Here is a 16,855-nt window from a genome sequence, read left to right on the forward strand (position 1 = left end):
CTCCGTTACGTTTTGTGTTTATGAGTGAAGTCTGCTGCTGATGTTGTGTAAACTACAAGTCATTGATTTGTATATTCGTGTTTCGTGATTGCGCAACTTGATCGTAGTGCTACATAGTTGTCGCTTGTGGCGGCTTGTTCCACCACAATGGCCGCTCCGGGCGATCCCTGCGGCCGCCACACTGGTCAGGCATCATACTTGACAGAACATCCAGTTCCAGCATAGGTCGGACATTGGACATGACGCCTCAAGTCAGGGTATACAGGACTCAGAAGAAGTCAAAATGTGTCTCCCTCATCAACCACTCCCACTCCGGACAGCCAAAATCATCGACTCCCCTGAACTCGAGTTTCCGGTTGGACCACTTCTCGGACAACCTCACGCCCCCATCCCCGCGCTCCACGTAGTGGATTGCATTCTGCACCCCGACGAGCCGCAGGGACTTGCCTGCTTCCGCAAAGCACTCCAGTGCCTCTTCATCGTCTCCGCCATCGTTTTGCGCGCGAATGCAGAAGTATCTCAGACGCTGACACCTCGTCCACTGAGAGCCACGTGAGCAATATTAATGATGAACACCTATACGTGAGGAGGTGGGACGACGTACCAGTTCAGCCCACTCGTGCTCGTAGATGCGACTAGACACAGACAAGGCCAGTGCATCGAGCTCTGTCGGGATATGGCGAATGACTCCACTAAAAGCACATAAATCGACCGAGCCAACGTGCAGACCTAGTACTCGGAGCTGTTTCAGAGCCGGAAGGAGCAGCTCCATGTCTGTGGATGCGATGTAAATCGAGCAGTCGAAACATCGAAGGGTTGGTATGCCACGGACAAGCTCCGCAAGTAGAGGGACGCTCGTTGAGGGCAGCTGCTTGAAAGTGTCCCCTATATCTTCGCCGATGATCGCGAGCTGAATCAGGTGCGGGAGATTGAAGGGACCGTGCTTGAATGCGGCGAAGAGCTGCTCTTCTTGGTCATCTCGCAGGGCCTGTAGTGTGAGTGACTGGACGTGAGGCAGGTTCTGCAGGAGAACCTCGAGATGGCCAAGGTCACGGATAAATAGCAGACTGAGATGCGTGATCTGCTGCAAGAGGCCTCCGAGCGAGCTGACGCTAGCTGGTCTGGTGAAGAAGAAATACAGTTCGCGCAATTCTGGGAATGTCTCCTCGTCGATATTGACATCTAGGTAGTCTTCCAAGAGTGGGCCGAATATTTGGTCGACTGTGCAATTGTAATCGATCAGGCGGACGTTTTGTATCTTGTGGAATGGAATTTGATGAACGAGAAAACTGGAATCCAGCGACATGAATGCTCAGGCGTAGGCTGAAGCCTTGAACAGCATCACTCACGGCAGGTTGAGGCCTTGCAGCCTCGGACACGACGCAGCAAGGGCATCGACTACTCCGATGGATGGCGACGGGGTGCGTCCCTTCCATATGAAGCGTTCGAGGTTGGGAAGGCATTGGATGGCTTCAACCAAGCAGCCTAGTATGATGTGCTTTCAGTCTATCGCCGTCCCGACACCTCAGTGAATATCCCATACTAACAATTTTCAAACACCCCTCCGGATCCATTCCTCATGTATGCTTCTATCTCGAGGACCCTCACCGCGCTGGCAAATGAAGCATCGAGGGTGATACGGCGCAGAACACCAAACGCCCTCGACGAGCGCGTTTCTTCCAGCTCTTCGTCCCGCTTCCCCGGAGCATCCAGGATTCCCAAGCACCGAAGCAGACTATGATCTCGCGGAACAAGGCTGGATTGTGCGGCTGTGGAATTCCTGGAGAGGATAAGCAGGTCCGCTGGGAGGTCTTGGTGCAGTAATCAGTGATGTACATCCAGATCTCTGGAGGGAGCAATTTATGGTGGTATGGGTTGTGGATCCGAGGGAGAATAGCCATAGACTGGGACTCTGTATCAAACGCGGTTTGAGGAGACGACATGTCCATTGTCCATTCCAAGAGAGGCCAAAATGATATCGATGTGATCGGAAGCTCGACTCAAGCGCTGAATTTGAACGCTTGAATGGGTCTGTGATGAGACGTACGCGTGGGGTATCGTCGTATCGAGGACGTGCACGTTATGAGAGCATGTTGCGTGCATGAATTGGAAGAGACTTACGATGAGTTACACGAACCTGTGTGTTCTATGTACGGGAATCTTACGAAACAACGCTGGCTTCGGGTACTACTTACGCAGTGCTGGAATTATTGTCAAGTTGGCGCACGGACGCTACCGCATGCCACAACACAACGAATCCGCCTGAGAACGAGTTGCCGCCTGACTACACTTCGCCACATCTGACATCGACACGACACGGTCCGAGGCGTGCACGATACGTTGAGCATGCATGGCATATGGGTGCATGTTACGTAGTACTTTTGGTCGTATAGCACATGATGATCGCAAAGCAAACATAGACAAAAGCGGCCCTCCACCCACTACTTGAGAGGAATGCTAATAACATTGTCAGCATCGTGTGGACAGACCGAGCACGCCAGCGGAGACTTACAAACGAGATGCTATGGGGCGCGATGGGGCATGCGGTCAATTCGACGATCGTGGGAGCGCTGGGAGCGTACTTACAGTGCGTCGCACCAATCTGCACACGCACAAATCAGATATACTGGACGGTCGGGGAAGAAAGGGAACACGCACACCAGGGCGACCGTGCTTGACGGGCCGGTACGAGCACGAGAATTCGGCGAGGTAGTGGCCAGTCATCTCGGGCTTGATCTCCACCGAGTTGAAGACCTATTCGCAAATAACCGCCCTCAGCACCCAGCTCGTCTAGAGAACTGCAGCCTCTCGCACCTTGCCGTTGTAGATGCCGACGACGCTGCCGATCATCTCGGGGACGATGATCATGTTACGGAGGTGGGTCTTGACGACCGCGGGCTTCTCGTTCGGGGGCGCCTCCTTCTTCGCCTTGCGGAGCTTCTTGATGAGGCCCATAGGCTTGCGCTTCAGGCCGCGCTGGAACCGGCGCCGGGCACGGGCATGTACGATCTGTAGGTGGGGAGGCGCGTGAGACCAAGTAGGGCTGGATAGACTCCCGTAAGCTTATCGTACCTCAACGAGCTATTAGACAGCACTAAGTCAGTGGAATGTTGGAAAACTGGAAGAGCTACGGCAACGCACCTCCTCGTTGCTGAGGTCCAAGAGCTTGTCGAGCTCAACCCCACGGTACGAGAACGTGCGGAACGTCCTCTTCTTCTTAAGCTCAGCAGCGAGAGCGGGGTCGGTAACGCCGGAATCAGCCTACAGCGCAAGATCACACCGTCAGCATCTCTCCTCACATAATCTAACGCACCGCGCCAGCAGCACTCACCATCTTGCGTGTGTCGTGAACGGGTCTTGCGGCGGCGGGGACGGTATGGTGAGCCTTGCGCGGCGGAGTCTGAACGGGCGGTGGCTGCGAGAGCGTGGGAACGCAGCTGTACAGTTCCCAGCCACCGCGTGCCGCCCACCCGGTGAGGCAGGCGTCGGGCATCGTCTCTACTCATCATCGTCGGATAGAATCCACAGGTCTTCCCTCGAGGATTAAACGTGAGTGCGGGTCGGCTTTGCTGCGCAGAACGACGCTGACTGCGAGGGCTGCAGTGATTTGTGGCTACCGCACCCCCCACTAAAACAACACAGTACGTGACCCTCCTCGGGCGGGCGGAATGAAGTGCTGAGGACGCGTGCGTTCGTGTGTAGATGCGTCACGTCGCTGCCTACCTCCTCCTCCAGATCGGCGGGAACGCCTCCCCTTCTGCCGCCGATGTCAAGAAGGTCCTCGGTGCCGTTGGCATCGAGGCTGAAGACGAGCGCCTTGAGAAGCTCATCTCTGAGCTCGAGGGCAAGGACATCAACGAGGTGCGTGCTTTTTGGTGAGGCTCGAGTTGTGTCTTGCTCACGTTCCTCCCTTGCCTCCTACAGCTGATTGCTCTGGGCTCGTCGAAGCTCTCTTCCGTACGTGACACTTCGCTGTTAGCCATGCACAATGTTATTAAAATTATTCTCGTGTCATAGGTTCCTTCTGGTGGTGCGGTCGGCGTGTCTAGCGGTGCTGCTGCTGGTGGTGCCGCAGCTGCCCCTGCTGAGGAGGCCAAGGAGGAGAAGAAGGAGGAAGAAAAGGTCAGCAATGCATGTTGTGCCAGACTTGTTTCGTCCGCTGACGTCTCATACAGGAGGAGTCCGACGACGACATGGGCTTCGGTCTCTTCGACTAAGCTCCTCGCATCTTCCGATAAAACCATGCTTTGCTACTCGCTGTGTATTGTTGGCCCTGTAGCAATTAATGACACCCGCGACATGACAGTCCGTTGAACTCGGTGTGATGAGCGCATGCGCAATTGGGCAAATTTTTTGCGTCTGTTCCTCAATAAAGGACTTGCCCCTGACCAAATGAACGGGATGACATCCATTGGACGGGCCTGTAAAGGGGATGTACGGCACAATCTAACCGGATGCGTCGATGTTGGGTGCGGCGCTGAGATGGGTGCGGCGCTGAGATAGCTGCAGCTGCTTCGGTGTCGGTTCGCGGCTTGTGCGCTGCATGCGTGTTTGTCGTGGGCAGTCACCAGGCTTTGGGAGGCGCACTGGCAGCGGCTTGCGGCACCGAACGGGCGCGTCTGAGGATGCGACGGCGACGGCGGTCTGGCCAGATGGCCGGGCGAGAGCCTGCCAGAGTCGCCCACAAGTGATCCGGGCACGATCGGCTTGGCCGAGGACGGTGCCGGCGGTAGCGGCGGCAAGCAGTTCTGCCGGCGGGATGCTGCCGCGGCGGGCTGCCCGCCGGCGGCGGCCGTGGTCGCAGGCACCTCAGCCACCTCCCCACAGCGGCCGTGACAGCCAGCCAGCGCGAAACCGCTCCCTGTTCGTCCTCTCGCCTGCCCGTCTCGCAGCCGCAGCCCACATCGCCGCGACTCTCCGTTCCTCTCGCACGCGCACGGTTCCCAGGCGCCCGTGAGAGTAGGATGACAGTGAGGTTGGTCCCCCCATCTCCTTTTGTGGCCACGGCAGATCCGTTTCGCCCTTTCAGATCCCCCCTGTATGTAACGCTCGCCGATGCAGCGTCTACCTTCCCCGGACTTGTCCTGGAACCACCACAGCCACGCCCCTTCACCCTCTGCGTACCGCCGGCACCGTGACGAAGCGACCCCACCCATCCCTCTCTTCACCCTATCTACCTTATTTCGCGATTCACCCGCCGCCACGTCCCTTGTCTTTTGTATTGACCTCCCGCCACCAGGAGCTGCCGCAACCACTGCAAGGAAAGCGTGTCATGGACCCCCACACCCATGGCGGTCACATATCACTCTTACCTATCGATCCCAGCGGTTCCATGAGCCCCGTCGAGGCACACCCTTCGCCTGCCCGCTCGCCGCCACAGGCCCATAACTCCGTCGCCTTTGTCAAGGGCGGAAAACGGAAGCGTCTCAGCAAGGTACGAGACCGCCCTCTCGAAGTGCACTCTCTAGGCTTCGATGTGATACGCCCGTCCGATGCGCCAAGCTCCCGTAAATAGCGACTACGGCGAGATGCCATCGTAACTAGACTCAATGGAGCCTGCGCTGCTGCCAAGGACACCAGATAGACTTCGCTGGACGAGTCCTGTCTGGCTCGTCGGACGGTCCGCTGATCCTTTGACGTCTAATGATTGCCTTGAACACGTCTCACGACCATGAACAGGCTTGCGACGCTTGTCACAAGAGCAAACGGAGATGCGACGGCACAGGTCAGTGACTTGGTCTACATCAGCGCATCAATGTCCTCAACAAGCTCTTCACCGCTTGAAGCTCCCTGTAGCAACTGGTAAGTGCACGCATCTTTCTCTCGCCTGGGGACAACTTTTAACTGTGCCGCAGTTACTTCGCCTCCAAGAAATGCACATACACGGATTCCTCCGGTCGCGCAGTGCCCGCACCTCGCAATACATCTCATGGGGAACGTCCTCCACGGTCGCCGGCGGTTCGTGCTCAAATTACCTGCTGCGGCCCACGAGGCTCATTCCCGCTCTTTAATTTAGGACCTTCTCACGGACGACCTCGGATCTCAGCACGTAGATTTATCCCAGCCTGTCCCGAACCCTCCAACCAAGGAGCACATCACGTCGCCCAAGCGGAACCGGTCGGACAACTCGAGTGGCAGCCCTACGGGCACGTTCGCGTCGTCGTCGTCCCAGCACTCGCCCCGGCTCCCACAGCCGCGCGAGCCACAATCAAAGCTTCTGGATCCTGACACGACGCATGAATTGGTCAACCGTGCGTACACACCTTGAACCCCCGCGCGGTCGGATCTCGTTGCTAACGCACGCTTCATCACGTCCCCCCTGCCAGTCTTCTTCGCGCACTGCAACCCGCACCGGCTCATCCTCCACAAGCCGTCCTTCTCCGCGGCGCTCAGCCATAACCGCGTGCCCGAGTACTTGGTACTCGCGCTCTGCGCAGTCGCCGCGCCGCTGTCCAAATCAATCGCTGCCCAGGCGAGCATCGCGCGCGTCGCGGGCGTGCCGTTCTACCAGGATGCAGTCAAGATCATGTTCGACAATGCGGGCCGCCTGCTGAGCGAGCCCACGCTAGAAACAGCGCAGGCGCTCTGCCTGATGGAGATGCACGAGATCGCGGCGAGCCATTCGTGGACGAAGCACAACAAATACTTTGGTGCGTCTGCGCTCCGTCCCCCTTGCATTCTCCCGTCGTCCACGGCGCCCGGCCACAGCGCCGCTGTTGCCGGCGGGAGCAGATGATCGATAGCTGTCACTTTGAATTCGCCATCTGTGTCCCTTGTCGTGTGCTTCTCCCGTCTGACACTCTTTGTGCGTTCTCGCGCCGCAGATCTAGCGCTCAAGGTCATGGAGGAGAGCCTGCAGGTGGAGGAGCCGGACGACCAGGTGCGGGGCCGGACGGACGGCCTCGACTTTTGCATCGAGCGCGAGTGCACGCGGCGCTGCTTCTGGCTGATCCAGTGCATGAGCTGGATCAGCGGAATATACATCTACAAGCCGATGCGCCCGCGCAGCCTCGAGATGACGAAGAAGATCCGGCTGCCCATCGACGAGACGACGTTCGACCTCGCCGCGCACTGGCATTCCGCGAGTGAGTGGCCCGCTTGGCCTTGGCGGGCGTGACGAGAGTTTTACGTACGTGCTGACGGGTGGGCGTGTGCAGCGGAAGAGTATTTGCACGTCCGTGCGCCGACGACCCGCTATGCGTCGCAGTTTGGGCACGTATTACGTATTTTGTCGATATATGAGACCGTCCAGAACGTCATCGGTGAGCTGGTGTTCCTCTGGGCATCATCGGCAGTGTCGACGCTAACGACGCATACTCACCCCATAGTGAAGAACGAAGGACCTGCACGAGCGAATGCGCTCCGAGAATGCCGGCAATTGCTTGATGTAAGCTGCTTCATCATGATCGCACGCTGGACTAATGCGTCGCTCAGAACTGGCTGGCGTCATTACCGCACCACCTCCATTTTTCGGAGGACAATGTCCAGAAACAAGTTGATATGTTTGAGACGAGCTCTAACACCGGTGCATGGTGTTTCTGCTTCATGCACGCTTTATACCCCTGCTGTTATCTGGCTTTGGTCGAGGTAAGAGGAATGACACGATTGACAAGAAATGAATGACCAACGACGAGCCTCTTTGACAGGGAGAAGGCCGATTAGGCGAGCCTATCAAGTGGGTGCGGGACCAACTAGGGACCATATTCAACGCCACGGGAACTCGGGCCAAAAATACCATTCTCTGTATGTGGTCTACATTATGCGGTTTGTTTCGGAGTCTCTGACCGCACGTTTTGTCTGCAGCTGCGTGCGTGATCTGGGTAGGCAATCTAAAGATGCGATCGGTGGACGAGTGCGCTGACGCCAGGCGTACATATAGTCATACAGCAAATATCACCCCGATGACCCGAAGATCCGAGTATGGGACAGCGACTTTGAGAAAGTGTGGGGCTTCCGGGTGCTCGTCGTGGCCGACCAATGGCGGCAGGTCCAGGAGCGCGACCGGGCCCAGGCCAACGCATCGCCCAATGCGAGCCCTCCGCACGACGCCGGCGTCTCGCCCACAATTGCCAAAAACAATGTGCTTATGGGTCCAGGAAGGCAAGGCGGGTTCGACGTCGCGCAACAGCACCATCACGGAGATACGGGCGTGGACCCCCGGTACGACCACCACCACCAGATAGGGCGTGCGCGGCACTACGTTGCGGGTGCAGAGCTTCCTGTTCAAGCTCCGATGGTACGCACTCGGGATGGGGCTCCGAACCTGCCGTCATTGAAGGCAAGCGGCCTGCTGGACACGTTCCCGCCGCCGGCAGACGCGTTCGCGAGCGCGCTGTCGTTGTCGCCGCAGGGTGCGACGCCTCCACAGGGTGACCGCCGGTCAATGACAACGATACTGAACTCACCGATGCAGCCTCTGCGAGGGAATGTGCCGGTCGGGTCTAGTCCCATGATGCCCATAGGCCTGGACTGGTTAGGAAAGCCGTGATCACTCGTTGGCCATGATTCGCCGTCAGCAACCCATCGAGCGGCGGCTGGGGCATGCCGGCATCTGCGGTATTGGGTATTATATCATTTTGCAGTTACGCTGCTGCGCTGGGTACGAATGCTGTGATATATTAGATAATGGGATACAAGGGACGGCACTACGCCTGCGCCTTCTTGAGGTTGCGGTGCAGCTCCGGTTTGACTAGTACGACGCGGTCGAGTAGCTTCTTGACGACCTGGTCCTTGTTCTCGTTGTATGCATCTGTAATCTCCTGTAGCTTAACCACTGTTTCTTGGTCGACCGCAGCCTGTGCTGTCTGTGTGCTTCCGGCGTGCTGTGCCATGACGTACGAGAACGGTCAGGAGTGTGTGCTCTGAGAAGGCGAGGGACGCACCGATGCCTCGAAGGCCTTGAACTCGTCCTCCTTCTGCCGCTTGTACTGCTCGATCTCCTTCGCTGCCTGTGCGCGTGCGTCCTTGAGTTTCTGCACGCGGTCTGTTCGGAGAAATCAGCCACAGGATGGAGGGGAAAGGCGCGGGCGACTGACACTGGCGCGCCTGCTGGACGGTCTTTGCGGCCTCCTTCTCCGCCTCGAGGAGGGTTTGGATGCTCTGGGATTGCTGCGCAGCCTACAAGACGGGATTCAGCACGGCGCAGACAGCGGACGGACGAGCAGACTGACCATCGCGGTCGCAGAGGAGGGGTGATTCAAACTCCGCCGGCGCAGGCGTCGCCTCGCCACCGGCCGCGGGTGACGCGCAGAGGCCTCCGCGCACAAAGCCTTCGAGTGGTCGGACGCGCTCGCAGTGGCACTGGCAGGGAGCAGCCCCGCGCAGGATGGCAGGCAACCCCGTAGACCCCCTCCAGACCCTCAGCGCCGCACTCGCAGTCCCAGCAGACTCGAAGGAGCAGGCCGACCTCCTCGCAACCCTGCGTGAATCCCTCGAGACCCACCCCGGTCCCATACCGATCCTATGTACCACACTCGTCAAGACCGTCTCCGGCGCGGGAGACTCGTTGCTGAAGAGATGGGTTATTGACCTCCTACACTTTGCCATATGCCGGTCGAGTCTGTCTATCGACGCGCGCACTCAGCGTGCGTGTTGGGCCCTTGTGGTGCTAGAGTCGTCTTTAATGCAACTGTCTTGTCTTTAGTTGCGTCGCAGTCGGTCGAAACGCTCGCCTCATTACTCCACGACTCAAATCCGACCACCGTGAAAGTGAGCGTGCAATGCTTTGCGACGGTGTACCCGCTGTTGTTCAGGATGCTGTGAGCGCGAGTCCCCCTTTGTCGCATACCACCACTTATGAATGACATGCGTTAAGATGTGTGAACCGGAACTCGAGGGATCTGTGGCAAGTGCTGTCGCAGACGAAAGTACGCATCCTCGAATTTGTCTGGTCGCCAACCGTCAGCAATGGCATCAAGTTCGCCGCCATCAAATTCATGCAGAGGGCCATCCTCGTACAGACCCGTGGCATCAGTGACCCACGGGTGAGTGCGCTTTCCCCGTACATGTAGTGTATGACTATGCTCATCCTCTGTGTGTAGTTGCAAAAGCAGAATGACCCGAACCTCGCTATGCTGCCCTCGGACCACCCTTTCATGTCTGTTACCGCCCTGGAGGCCGAAGGCGTCGAGCTCATGAAAGGCATCTTCACGATCCTTTACACCAGCAAGTGGGTGCCACTCGGTGCATTGTACGGGACGCGTTGTGTCTGACATTAGCTGCTATCTTCAGCAACCCCGACATCATCGTAGCGGTCATAAACAGCTGGGCTTCCCTCATAAAAGCCAGACCAGCCCTCACCGAAGTCCTCGTCTCCACCCTAGCACAATGGACACCCGCCAAACTCGAGGGCCTGCCCGCCTTCAGCATCAAAAGCGTCGAAAAGACGATCCGCATCCTCCTCATCCACATCTCCCGGTAGGCCTACTCAGCTACAGAATCGTCCTCGTGCTCACATTCTCGATAGAACACCTCAAGGATCCCCACTACAGCCCCAAATCCACTCCGCACTCGCCACCCAGGCCAGCCGCATGGAGCAGGCCGCCCTCGCAGAGAAGCAGCGCAAAGCAGCAGCGGCAGCCGAAGCCTCGCGCAAACGCTCATCATCCGCCACCCCCGCACAGGACGCGCCCGACGCGAAGCGGCCCAAGCTAGACCACGACACTGCCGCGGCCGCCGGCACCGCGGGCTTCGACTTCACGGGCCTGCCGACCGCGCTCGTGACGGACCTCGTCGTCGCGAACATCCAGGCTTTCTCGGAGGCGACTCTCATTGGCCTCGTGCAGGCGTACCGACATAAGAGGACGCAGGGCGCTACGGCTGCTGCTGCGAATGTCGCGGTGGCATCCTCCCAAGTTCCACCGGATACACCGGGTCCTGTCGAGGAGGCGACGGCTGAGCCTCCTCCGCGGAAATCACCAACACCACCTCCTGTCGCCGTCAAGCAAGAGCCGGTAGACCCTCTCAAGATGGACATCGACGAGGAAGAGATGGAGTACGAGCCGGACAGGCTCAACCTCGAGGTACAGACCTCTCCTTCTCTCGCAGTCTACTCGGCTCACTCACCGCTCGGCAGCTCTCGGGCGGCGAGCAAGAAACAGCCTCGCCCGAAGAAGCGGCGCTCGACCGGGAGATGGACCTCACGGACGTGCTGCCGCCGACCCAGTTCCGCCTCCCGCCGCCACGCGAGTTCTCGGAGGACGAACGGGGGGCACTCGTGAAGGGCGCGCTCGCGCGGATATCCGAGGGCGCGAAGGACCTCGCGCCGATGGACGTCGACTCCGCGGCGGAGGGCGTGGACATGTGGATGCTGCTCATCGTGCGGCTCGTCACACGCGTGACGGACCCCGCGCCAGGGGTTGGGACGCCGGATAAGGCGGAGGATGGGATGGACGTCGTATCTGAGTTTTATGCGCACCAGGATCGGCTGAGGCAGACCCTGTGTGAGTATATCATGGCGGACTTTCCGAGACGGTGAGTTGGGGAGTGCGTGCTTGTTGATGGTTGTCTGAGCTGATCTCGCTAGGTTACCACTCGCGACGACATGGATGAACGAGGAGTGGTATAACGATCGAATACAAGAGGGTAGAGATCGCAGCTGGGTATGACCCGCAATCACTGTCCAGATTATCAGCAACTCACGCGTATTGTCCAGCCGCCAAACTACGAAACCTGGTTGAACCAGATTGTATCTGCATACCAGACACATTTGGACGGCAAGGATCGGACATTTTCACGGTTTCTGCTTGATCTTCCTCATGTACCTCCTGACGTACTGCACCTCCTACGTGATTCGTGCCCTGAAGCTGATCGGTGCGTGGACTCGACTGTTGCATTCACGCTTTGGCTCATTCGATGGTACAGTCGGCAAATGGGATTCGCTGCGCTGCGAGAGTTCGTGACACAGCGACCCTCACTACGGGCGGAAGCCATGACCATCCTTCTTGAACTCACCACACATCCCGGTAAGGCTGCTCATTCACGCTCGGCGAACAGTCGCTGAATGATGCCGAACAGACAAAATCACTCGTGGCGCGGCGATCAACACGGTGAAGCGGTGGATCCCGGACGTGCAGCCCATGGACAACATGATCCGCGAGTTCGCCTTACAGTTGCTCCGGCGCCTGCAGTCACGACCAAAGCGGGACAGGTCCGAAGACGTCCCCATGAACGGCACGCACGACGAGCACATGGAGGACGGCCAGCTGCCGCCTGAGGACATCATCCAGACGCCGTACCTCCCGGAGGAGCTCGAGCTCCCTGCGAATAACGCGCAGATTCTTCAACATTTGGAGCTTCTGTTTGCGCTGTCGACGAAGGTTCCGGAGTTTCTGGACGAGTGAGTGGAGGGTTCGTTGGTTGGCTACTCGTGCTGACGCCTCGCAGGATCTTCGCGGCCTATGGCGGCATGGAGGAGACGGTGCAAGAGACTATCCAGCAGCTCATCACACCGCTCATCCGCGCTCTGGGCTCGAGCCATGGCAGATTGTTGACGTTGCTGAGGATGTTCCCTCCAGGCGCCGAGTCACTTGCGCTGCGCGTGCTGAAGATATTCACCGAGCACGGCCGGCCGAGCGCTCAACTTGTCAGTCTTGTCAAGTCGCTGGTCAGCGAGCGCGACCTCGATCCGCGGTTCCTTGTTCCCATCATCGCGGAGATGGACAAGGTGCGTACTTCCGTGGACTGCCCTGTAAGATCAAACATGTATTCGTCTCACAGGGCGACATCGTACGGCATCTGCCCCGCATCGTCTCAATATTGAACGGGAAGCCTGAGCCTAAGAATGTGGTTCGCTCAGTCTTCGGCTCGATTGTCCAGACGCCTCCGCAGACGTTCGGAACGGTGTCATCCAACCTACCCCGGGTCCAACAGAGCGAACGTCTAAGCCCTGCTGAGTTGATGGTTCTCTTGCATCAGACAGAGAAGGAGATTGGCCTGAAGAGCGCCATCGAGGGTGCGTCTCTCCTTCATCCTTCCAAAAGTCGATTGATTGACATGTGCTGGCACAGCGATTGGTATCTGCTTCTCGATGACAGACGTCTTCCGCTCGGAGGTCCTCGGCGCGTTCATGAACCAGATCGTCGACGAACCTGTCCTCCCCACGCTCTTCCTCCGAACCGTACGTTCCCATCCTCTACTCCATACCTCCTATTCATGCACCATTCCCTTCAGGTCATCCAAGCCGTCACCACATACCGCTCCCTCGTCAGCTTCGTCTCCACCACGCTCCTCTCCCGTCTCATCACCAAGAAGATATGGACGAACGGGCCGCTGTGGGAGGGCTTCATCCGCTGCGCGAAGCTGATCGCGCCCGCGAGCTTCGGTGCGCTGCTGCAGTTGCCCAAGGACCAGCTTCGCGAGCTCGTGGACAAGCAGCCGAGTCTCAAGGCGGGCCTGCGCGAGTACGTCGTGAAGAAGGCGGGGAACCGCGCGCGGACGGCGGGGTATCTGGATATATTTGGGGAGGACGGCGATGCACAGGCACAGGCACAAGATGCGCCAGGGACAGCGGCGGTGGCGACGCCGCTTGCCAGTGCGGGAGGTGAGGAGCCGAGCATGCAGGTGCCCGTGGTCCCGCAGAGTCCGGTGATGCCGACATGAACGCGAGGACGTGGAAGAGACCGCGCGGAGTTGCTGTTTGAGCAGACTGTACATGATTGTTGTACACTTCGTCTTCAAAGCTTCAAGATTCATGGACCATCCGCATCGTACATACTGCATCACGGTTCTTCAAATATGCATATCTAACTCGCTACAACGGTACTGTGCGAATAGGATGAGTGTCTTGGCATCCGGTGTGACACAAGACGAGACCTAGTGTGTCAAAGTCGACTGGTGCCAGCGATACCTACTAGGTGAACCGGGATGAACTGACTGACCAGGGATAGCGAATGTAGAACTGGTTCCATCCTTGTTTACATACTAAACTGCACTGTAACATGGCAGACAGTTGTGAGTACGATTAGGCTTGCGAATACATTGCAGTAATATAATCATAACGTGAGCTCAAGCAGACGTCGACTCATCTCAAGACGAAAGCGGCAACAACTAAAGCACATAATCAAGACTGCGAAGAAACGACAACGACGACTGAGAAACCGGTACTGAGGAGACAACCAAGCAAAGCAATGAGACTCGAGGAACCACCGAAGCGCCTTCAAACGCGACCCCCTCACTTCCGCAAACTCTGTTGAGAGGCTTTCAACCTGCCCTTGGTGAGGAGGTCTTGGGCATATCGGAGGAAGAGAAACAGTGTATACAGCTAGCCATATTCAGTGGATTGCAACTGGCCAACGAAGAGGAACTCACTGTGGTCAGCCTGCTGGAGGGCTTCGCCATGGTCGACTTCAATTCACCACCTTCGGCCCGCCTCTTATCCACGACGACGACGACCTTGTTTTCAGCGCCTGCCGCCATCTTCTTGGCGTCTTTTGTAGTGCTCCCGTCCAATTCGAACGCCGTCACGTCGTCGTCGTCGTCTTCGCGCCGCACGGGGTGCTGTCAAGAGAAGACGCGTTCATACCAGTGAGGATTCGCAGCACGCAGCCAAGAAAACTGTACGCACCAGCTGCAGACTCGGAGGCACGTCCAGCATGTGTTCAGCGGCTTCGAAGTCAAAATCAGGGATTGGGTCCTGCAGCAAACGCCCCACAACAACCCGGACATTGTGAGGAAGCTGGCATACGTTGCCTTCACGCGGGCATACCATGTAGAACTCATCGTTGTTTGCGTGGCGTCTCACTGCCGGGTACGGGTGGTACCGTCGTCCGTGCGCTGAGCGGTAGCTGGGCAAGCGAAGAGGATAGTGTCCCAGACCCATGTCAACGCTCGCACCACAGACCAACAGGCTCGTCGTAGTGGTGAGCACCCAGGACACGACACCCGCGGGCTGGAGGTGGGAGGAAAGACGAGGAAAGCGACAAGGTTCCGGGCGAGGGCTCGCCCGTTTTTATAGTGCATCAAACGAGGCAGGGACATCGCGTAAACACGGCGGGGAATATCTGGATTCGGTTTAGGATCGGCAAGGCGTAGCGCTGCGACTGTGACTGTGCCGCGCGCGATTTGCTTCCGCGCTCGATCGTTGTTGACCCTGCGGCTCATTGTGCTCTGGGATTCCTGTGAAATGGTCAACCTGAATATCTACTGGGGAGCAAAGCAGCAGCATTCAACAACATCATGGTTCTACAGCCATCGGCCTGAGGCCTGGACACGCTGGTTCTTGCCGGCATGCCCCAAGTCCTCTCTTTGAGTTCTGGGCTCTATGCATGCTTGTAAGCCAGAAGGAAACCGCCTCGGCTGTACGTTCAGTAAGTTTGAGCCGCAGAGTGCCCTGCGACATCGCCCCATGAACAGGACAGCGGAATCGTGCACAACTTCCGCCGAGCTCTCGAGGACACCACTGTGGGCATCGGGCGGCGACGGCGCCCCGCCGAACGTTGAGCGCAACTCACCACCACACAGACAGGTGCGCATTCCGCACGCACACCGGATCCTCCGCCCCTCTCCTCTGAACAGCCACGACCCTGATGCCAGATGCAGAGCACGACGCCCGCCGTCGCTCGACGCGGGCGCGCGTCCCGTGACGTCTGACCCGACGTCACGCCGTCACGCCCGCCGCCGCCGATAAGAAGGCGCATCAGGCGAGTCACTTCTGCCTCCTCCCAGCAAGTGCTTCACTGCAACAAGGCTAATGCGTGCTGTGTGATCCCAAAGGTCTGCTTCAAGACGCAATGCGTGATCAAGAATGTGTGCCCAAGATTGTGCGTCAAGCGCATTGAAGTCGGAAGAGGGAAGATACAGCAACCGCCGCCGTGATGCTGTGGGCGCAGACCCCGCCGTCGGCCCAGCGATATCTACAGCACCTAGATGTGCATGCCACGACACGTTTGGCATGGGATGCATACGCAGAAGGAAGGGGGTCACCAGACGTACCTCCGTACATTCTCGCATGAATGATGATGAGTATCCTCCCATCCGTGATGTCGCTGAACTCCAGACTGCATGACGAGTGTGCGCAAAGGGGGCATTGGCACTGCGCCCCGCGGTCATGAAGAGACCGCAGATGACTGGCAGCGAATCTGCTGGTCGTCGTTTGGCCGGGAAGACTTGGTCACCATGCGAGTGAAGATGTCCTCGTGCTCGTCTTCAAGGCGCAAGGGGAAGCCCAGTTGCAGCGCAGCAAATATGCAGCATGTCTTCAGAACGCAAGCGAGACCACCGCGAGCATTTCCAGCCGTAAATTCGGCCACGCAAAATCAATCTTGCCGGCTGAGCACATTGCGATCTCCAGGTCCAGTTTGAGACACACACAGCCTGGGTCCACAGGGAAGAACATGCACGAAGGAGCAGAGCAAGAGCAAGTTGCGCGACAGCGCGGCGTGGACGCGTTGGTCGCCGGGTGTGGCTCGAAACGGGGTGATGGTCTAAGCGCAGACCGCCGCGGCCCTCCAAACTCAGCGACGATAACGCCACAGTTCCCCAGCGATGCGGTCCCGCTCGCCAACTGCTCACCTCTCCCAGCTCGTCGTCCTCCTGGCTAAGGCATCGCTCCCGCATCCAAGAGCAATTTCTACGTGTTTTTGCGCGATTTTTTGGGATCGTAGTTTCGACGCAACCGCCTCTAATCAACGCCGCGCTCCCGATCGCATGCTAAGGCGTTCTCAGTACTCTGCTCACTGCCAGTCAGGTTTCCGACACATGCTCTTCGCATGCACCTCCGTCCCACACTTGTTTGCGCTGCATCGCCATACAGCACAAGGCTGAGCCGGTCAAGCGTCTTGAATGAATGCGACCTCTCCCGCGAGTTGCACCGCGCGACTCATCCTCTGCAGCTCAGGGCGCCCACGACGTATGGGAG

General features: G+C 58.1%; 7 protein-coding genes across 7 annotated transcripts; 3 read left to right on the top strand and 4 right to left on the bottom strand.

Moving 5' to 3' along the window:
• Nucleotides 1-930: 930 nt before the first annotated feature.
• Nucleotides 931-1,915, bottom strand: B0H18DRAFT_1011220 (uncharacterized protein). Its single transcript, XM_048028978.1, has 4 exons — nt 1,737-1,915; nt 1,548-1,695; nt 1,335-1,485; nt 931-1,146 (listed from the first exon to the last, which is right to left on the bottom strand). The coding sequence occupies exons 1-3, from the start codon at nt 1,899-1,901 to the stop codon at nt 1,346-1,348; spliced, it is 453 nt and encodes a 150-aa protein (XP_047892716.1). The 5' UTR covers nt 1,902-1,915; the 3' UTR covers nt 931-1,146; nt 1,335-1,345.
• Nucleotides 1,916-2,547: 632 nt separating this feature from the next.
• Nucleotides 2,548-3,261, bottom strand: B0H18DRAFT_877731 (ribosomal protein S19-domain-containing protein; the record flags this gene model as incomplete). Its single annotated transcript, XM_048040576.1, has 3 exons — nt 2,548-2,754; nt 2,815-3,009; nt 3,142-3,261. Coding segments are annotated over 3 exons (522 nt in total), but the record flags the coding sequence as incomplete, so codon positions are not given.
• Nucleotides 3,262-3,417: 156 nt separating this feature from the next.
• Nucleotides 3,418-4,661, top strand: B0H18DRAFT_1011230 (60s acidic ribosomal protein-domain-containing protein). The gene is made up of 5 exons (XM_048028979.1): nt 3,418-3,641; nt 3,703-3,861; nt 3,925-3,957; nt 4,018-4,122; nt 4,176-4,661. Exons 2-5 carry the CDS (start codon nt 3,703-3,705, stop codon nt 4,215-4,217), a joined length of 339 nt encoding a protein of 112 aa, XP_047892718.1. The 5' UTR covers nt 3,418-3,641; the 3' UTR covers nt 4,218-4,661.
• Nucleotides 4,662-5,062: 401 nt separating this feature from the next.
• On the top strand, nt 5,063-8,567 carry B0H18DRAFT_402363 (uncharacterized protein). Its single transcript, XM_048037929.1, has 13 exons — nt 5,063-5,434; nt 5,680-5,725; nt 5,787-5,802; nt 5,856-5,958; nt 6,017-6,251; nt 6,327-6,650; nt 6,825-7,085; nt 7,158-7,262; nt 7,329-7,387; nt 7,435-7,587; nt 7,647-7,743; nt 7,804-7,820; nt 7,880-8,567. Exons 1-13 carry the CDS (start codon nt 5,273-5,275, stop codon nt 8,486-8,488), a joined length of 2,187 nt encoding a protein of 728 aa, XP_047892719.1. The 5' UTR covers nt 5,063-5,272; the 3' UTR covers nt 8,489-8,567.
• Nucleotides 8,404-9,186, bottom strand: B0H18DRAFT_909133 (H+-ATPase G subunit-domain-containing protein). Its single transcript, XM_048041533.1, has 4 exons — nt 9,171-9,186; nt 9,036-9,117; nt 8,883-8,983; nt 8,404-8,822 (listed from the first exon to the last, which is right to left on the bottom strand). Exons 1-4 carry the CDS (start codon nt 9,171-9,173, stop codon nt 8,646-8,648), a joined length of 363 nt encoding a protein of 120 aa, XP_047892720.1. The 5' UTR covers nt 9,174-9,186; the 3' UTR covers nt 8,404-8,645.
• Nucleotides 9,187-9,325: 139 nt separating this feature from the next.
• Nucleotides 9,326-13,599, top strand: B0H18DRAFT_1119807 (Symplekin tight junction protein C terminal-domain-containing protein; the record flags this gene model as incomplete). Its single annotated transcript, XM_048033991.1, has 15 exons — nt 9,326-9,584; nt 9,644-9,758; nt 9,815-9,983; nt 10,041-10,168; nt 10,231-10,416; nt 10,466-11,021; nt 11,075-11,472; nt 11,525-11,600; nt 11,654-11,811; nt 11,863-11,963; nt 12,016-12,337; nt 12,385-12,664; nt 12,718-12,952; nt 13,008-13,117; nt 13,171-13,599. The coding sequence occupies 15 exons, from the start codon at nt 9,326-9,328 to the stop codon at nt 13,597-13,599; spliced, it is 3,522 nt and encodes a 1,173-aa protein (XP_047892721.1).
• Nucleotides 13,600-14,458: 859 nt separating this feature from the next.
• On the bottom strand, nt 14,459-15,442 carry B0H18DRAFT_1011251 (uncharacterized protein). The gene is made up of 3 exons (XM_048028980.1): nt 14,705-15,442; nt 14,564-14,632; nt 14,459-14,496 (listed from the first exon to the last, which is right to left on the bottom strand). The coding sequence occupies exon 1, from the start codon at nt 15,097-15,099 to the stop codon at nt 14,737-14,739; it is 363 nt and encodes a 120-aa protein (XP_047892722.1). The 5' UTR covers nt 15,100-15,442; the 3' UTR covers nt 14,459-14,496; nt 14,564-14,632; nt 14,705-14,736.
• Nucleotides 15,443-16,855: the final 1,413 nt, after the last annotated feature.

Source organism: Fomitopsis serialis (assembly GCF_022376445.1).
Source record: "Fomitopsis serialis strain Sig1Antser10 chromosome Unknown B0H18scaffold_39, whole genome shotgun sequence".
NCBI lineage: Eukaryota > Fungi > Basidiomycota > Agaricomycetes > Polyporales > Fomitopsidaceae > Fomitopsis > Fomitopsis serialis.

Excerpts from the sequence above, each read along its gene's own strand:
- B0H18DRAFT_1011230 (XM_048028979.1), top strand. The coding sequence starts at position 3,703 with ATGCGTCACGTCGCTGCCTACCTCCTCCTCCAGATCGGCGGGAACGCC. Across the intron at positions 3,862-3,924 it reads AGGGCAAGGACATCAACGAG|CTGATTGCTCTGGGCTCGTC; the intron begins GTGCGTGCTTTT and ends TGCCTCCTACAG. Across the intron at positions 4,123-4,175 it reads AGAAGAAGGAGGAAGAAAAG|GAGGAGTCCGACGACGACAT; the intron begins GTCAGCAATGCA and ends CGTCTCATACAG.
- B0H18DRAFT_909133 (XM_048041533.1), bottom strand. Across the intron at positions 8,984-9,035 it reads CGTCCAGCAGGCGCGCCAGT|ACCGCGTGCAGAAACTCAAG; the intron begins GTCAGTCGCCCG and ends TTCTCCGAACAG. Across the intron at positions 8,823-8,882 it reads TCAAGGCCTTCGAGGCATCG|CACGCCGGAAGCACACAGAC; the intron begins GTGCGTCCCTCG and ends GTCATGGCACAG.
- B0H18DRAFT_1011220 (XM_048028978.1), bottom strand. The coding sequence starts at position 1,901 with ATGGCTATTCTCCCTCGGATCCACAACCCATACCACCATAAATTGCTC. Across the intron at positions 1,696-1,736 it reads CCTTGTTCCGCGAGATCATA|CGGGACGAAGAGCTGGAAGA; the intron begins GTCTGCTTCGGT and ends GCTCCGGGGAAG. Across the intron at positions 1,486-1,547 it reads CGGAGGGGTGTTTGAAAATT|GCTGCTTGGTTGAAGCCATC; the intron begins GTTAGTATGGGA and ends ACATCATACTAG.
- B0H18DRAFT_1011251 (XM_048028980.1), bottom strand. The coding sequence starts at position 15,099 with ATGAGCCGCAGGGTCAACAACGATCGAGCGCGGAAGCAAATCGCGCGC.
- B0H18DRAFT_402363 (XM_048037929.1), top strand. The coding sequence starts at position 5,273 with ATGGACCCCCACACCCATGGCGGTCACATATCACTCTTACCTATCGAT. Across the intron at positions 7,086-7,157 it reads CGCGCACTGGCATTCCGCGA|CGGAAGAGTATTTGCACGTC; the intron begins GTGAGTGGCCCG and ends GGGCGTGTGCAG. Across the intron at positions 7,263-7,328 it reads GACCGTCCAGAACGTCATCG|TGAAGAACGAAGGACCTGCA; the intron begins GTGAGCTGGTGT and ends CTCACCCCATAG.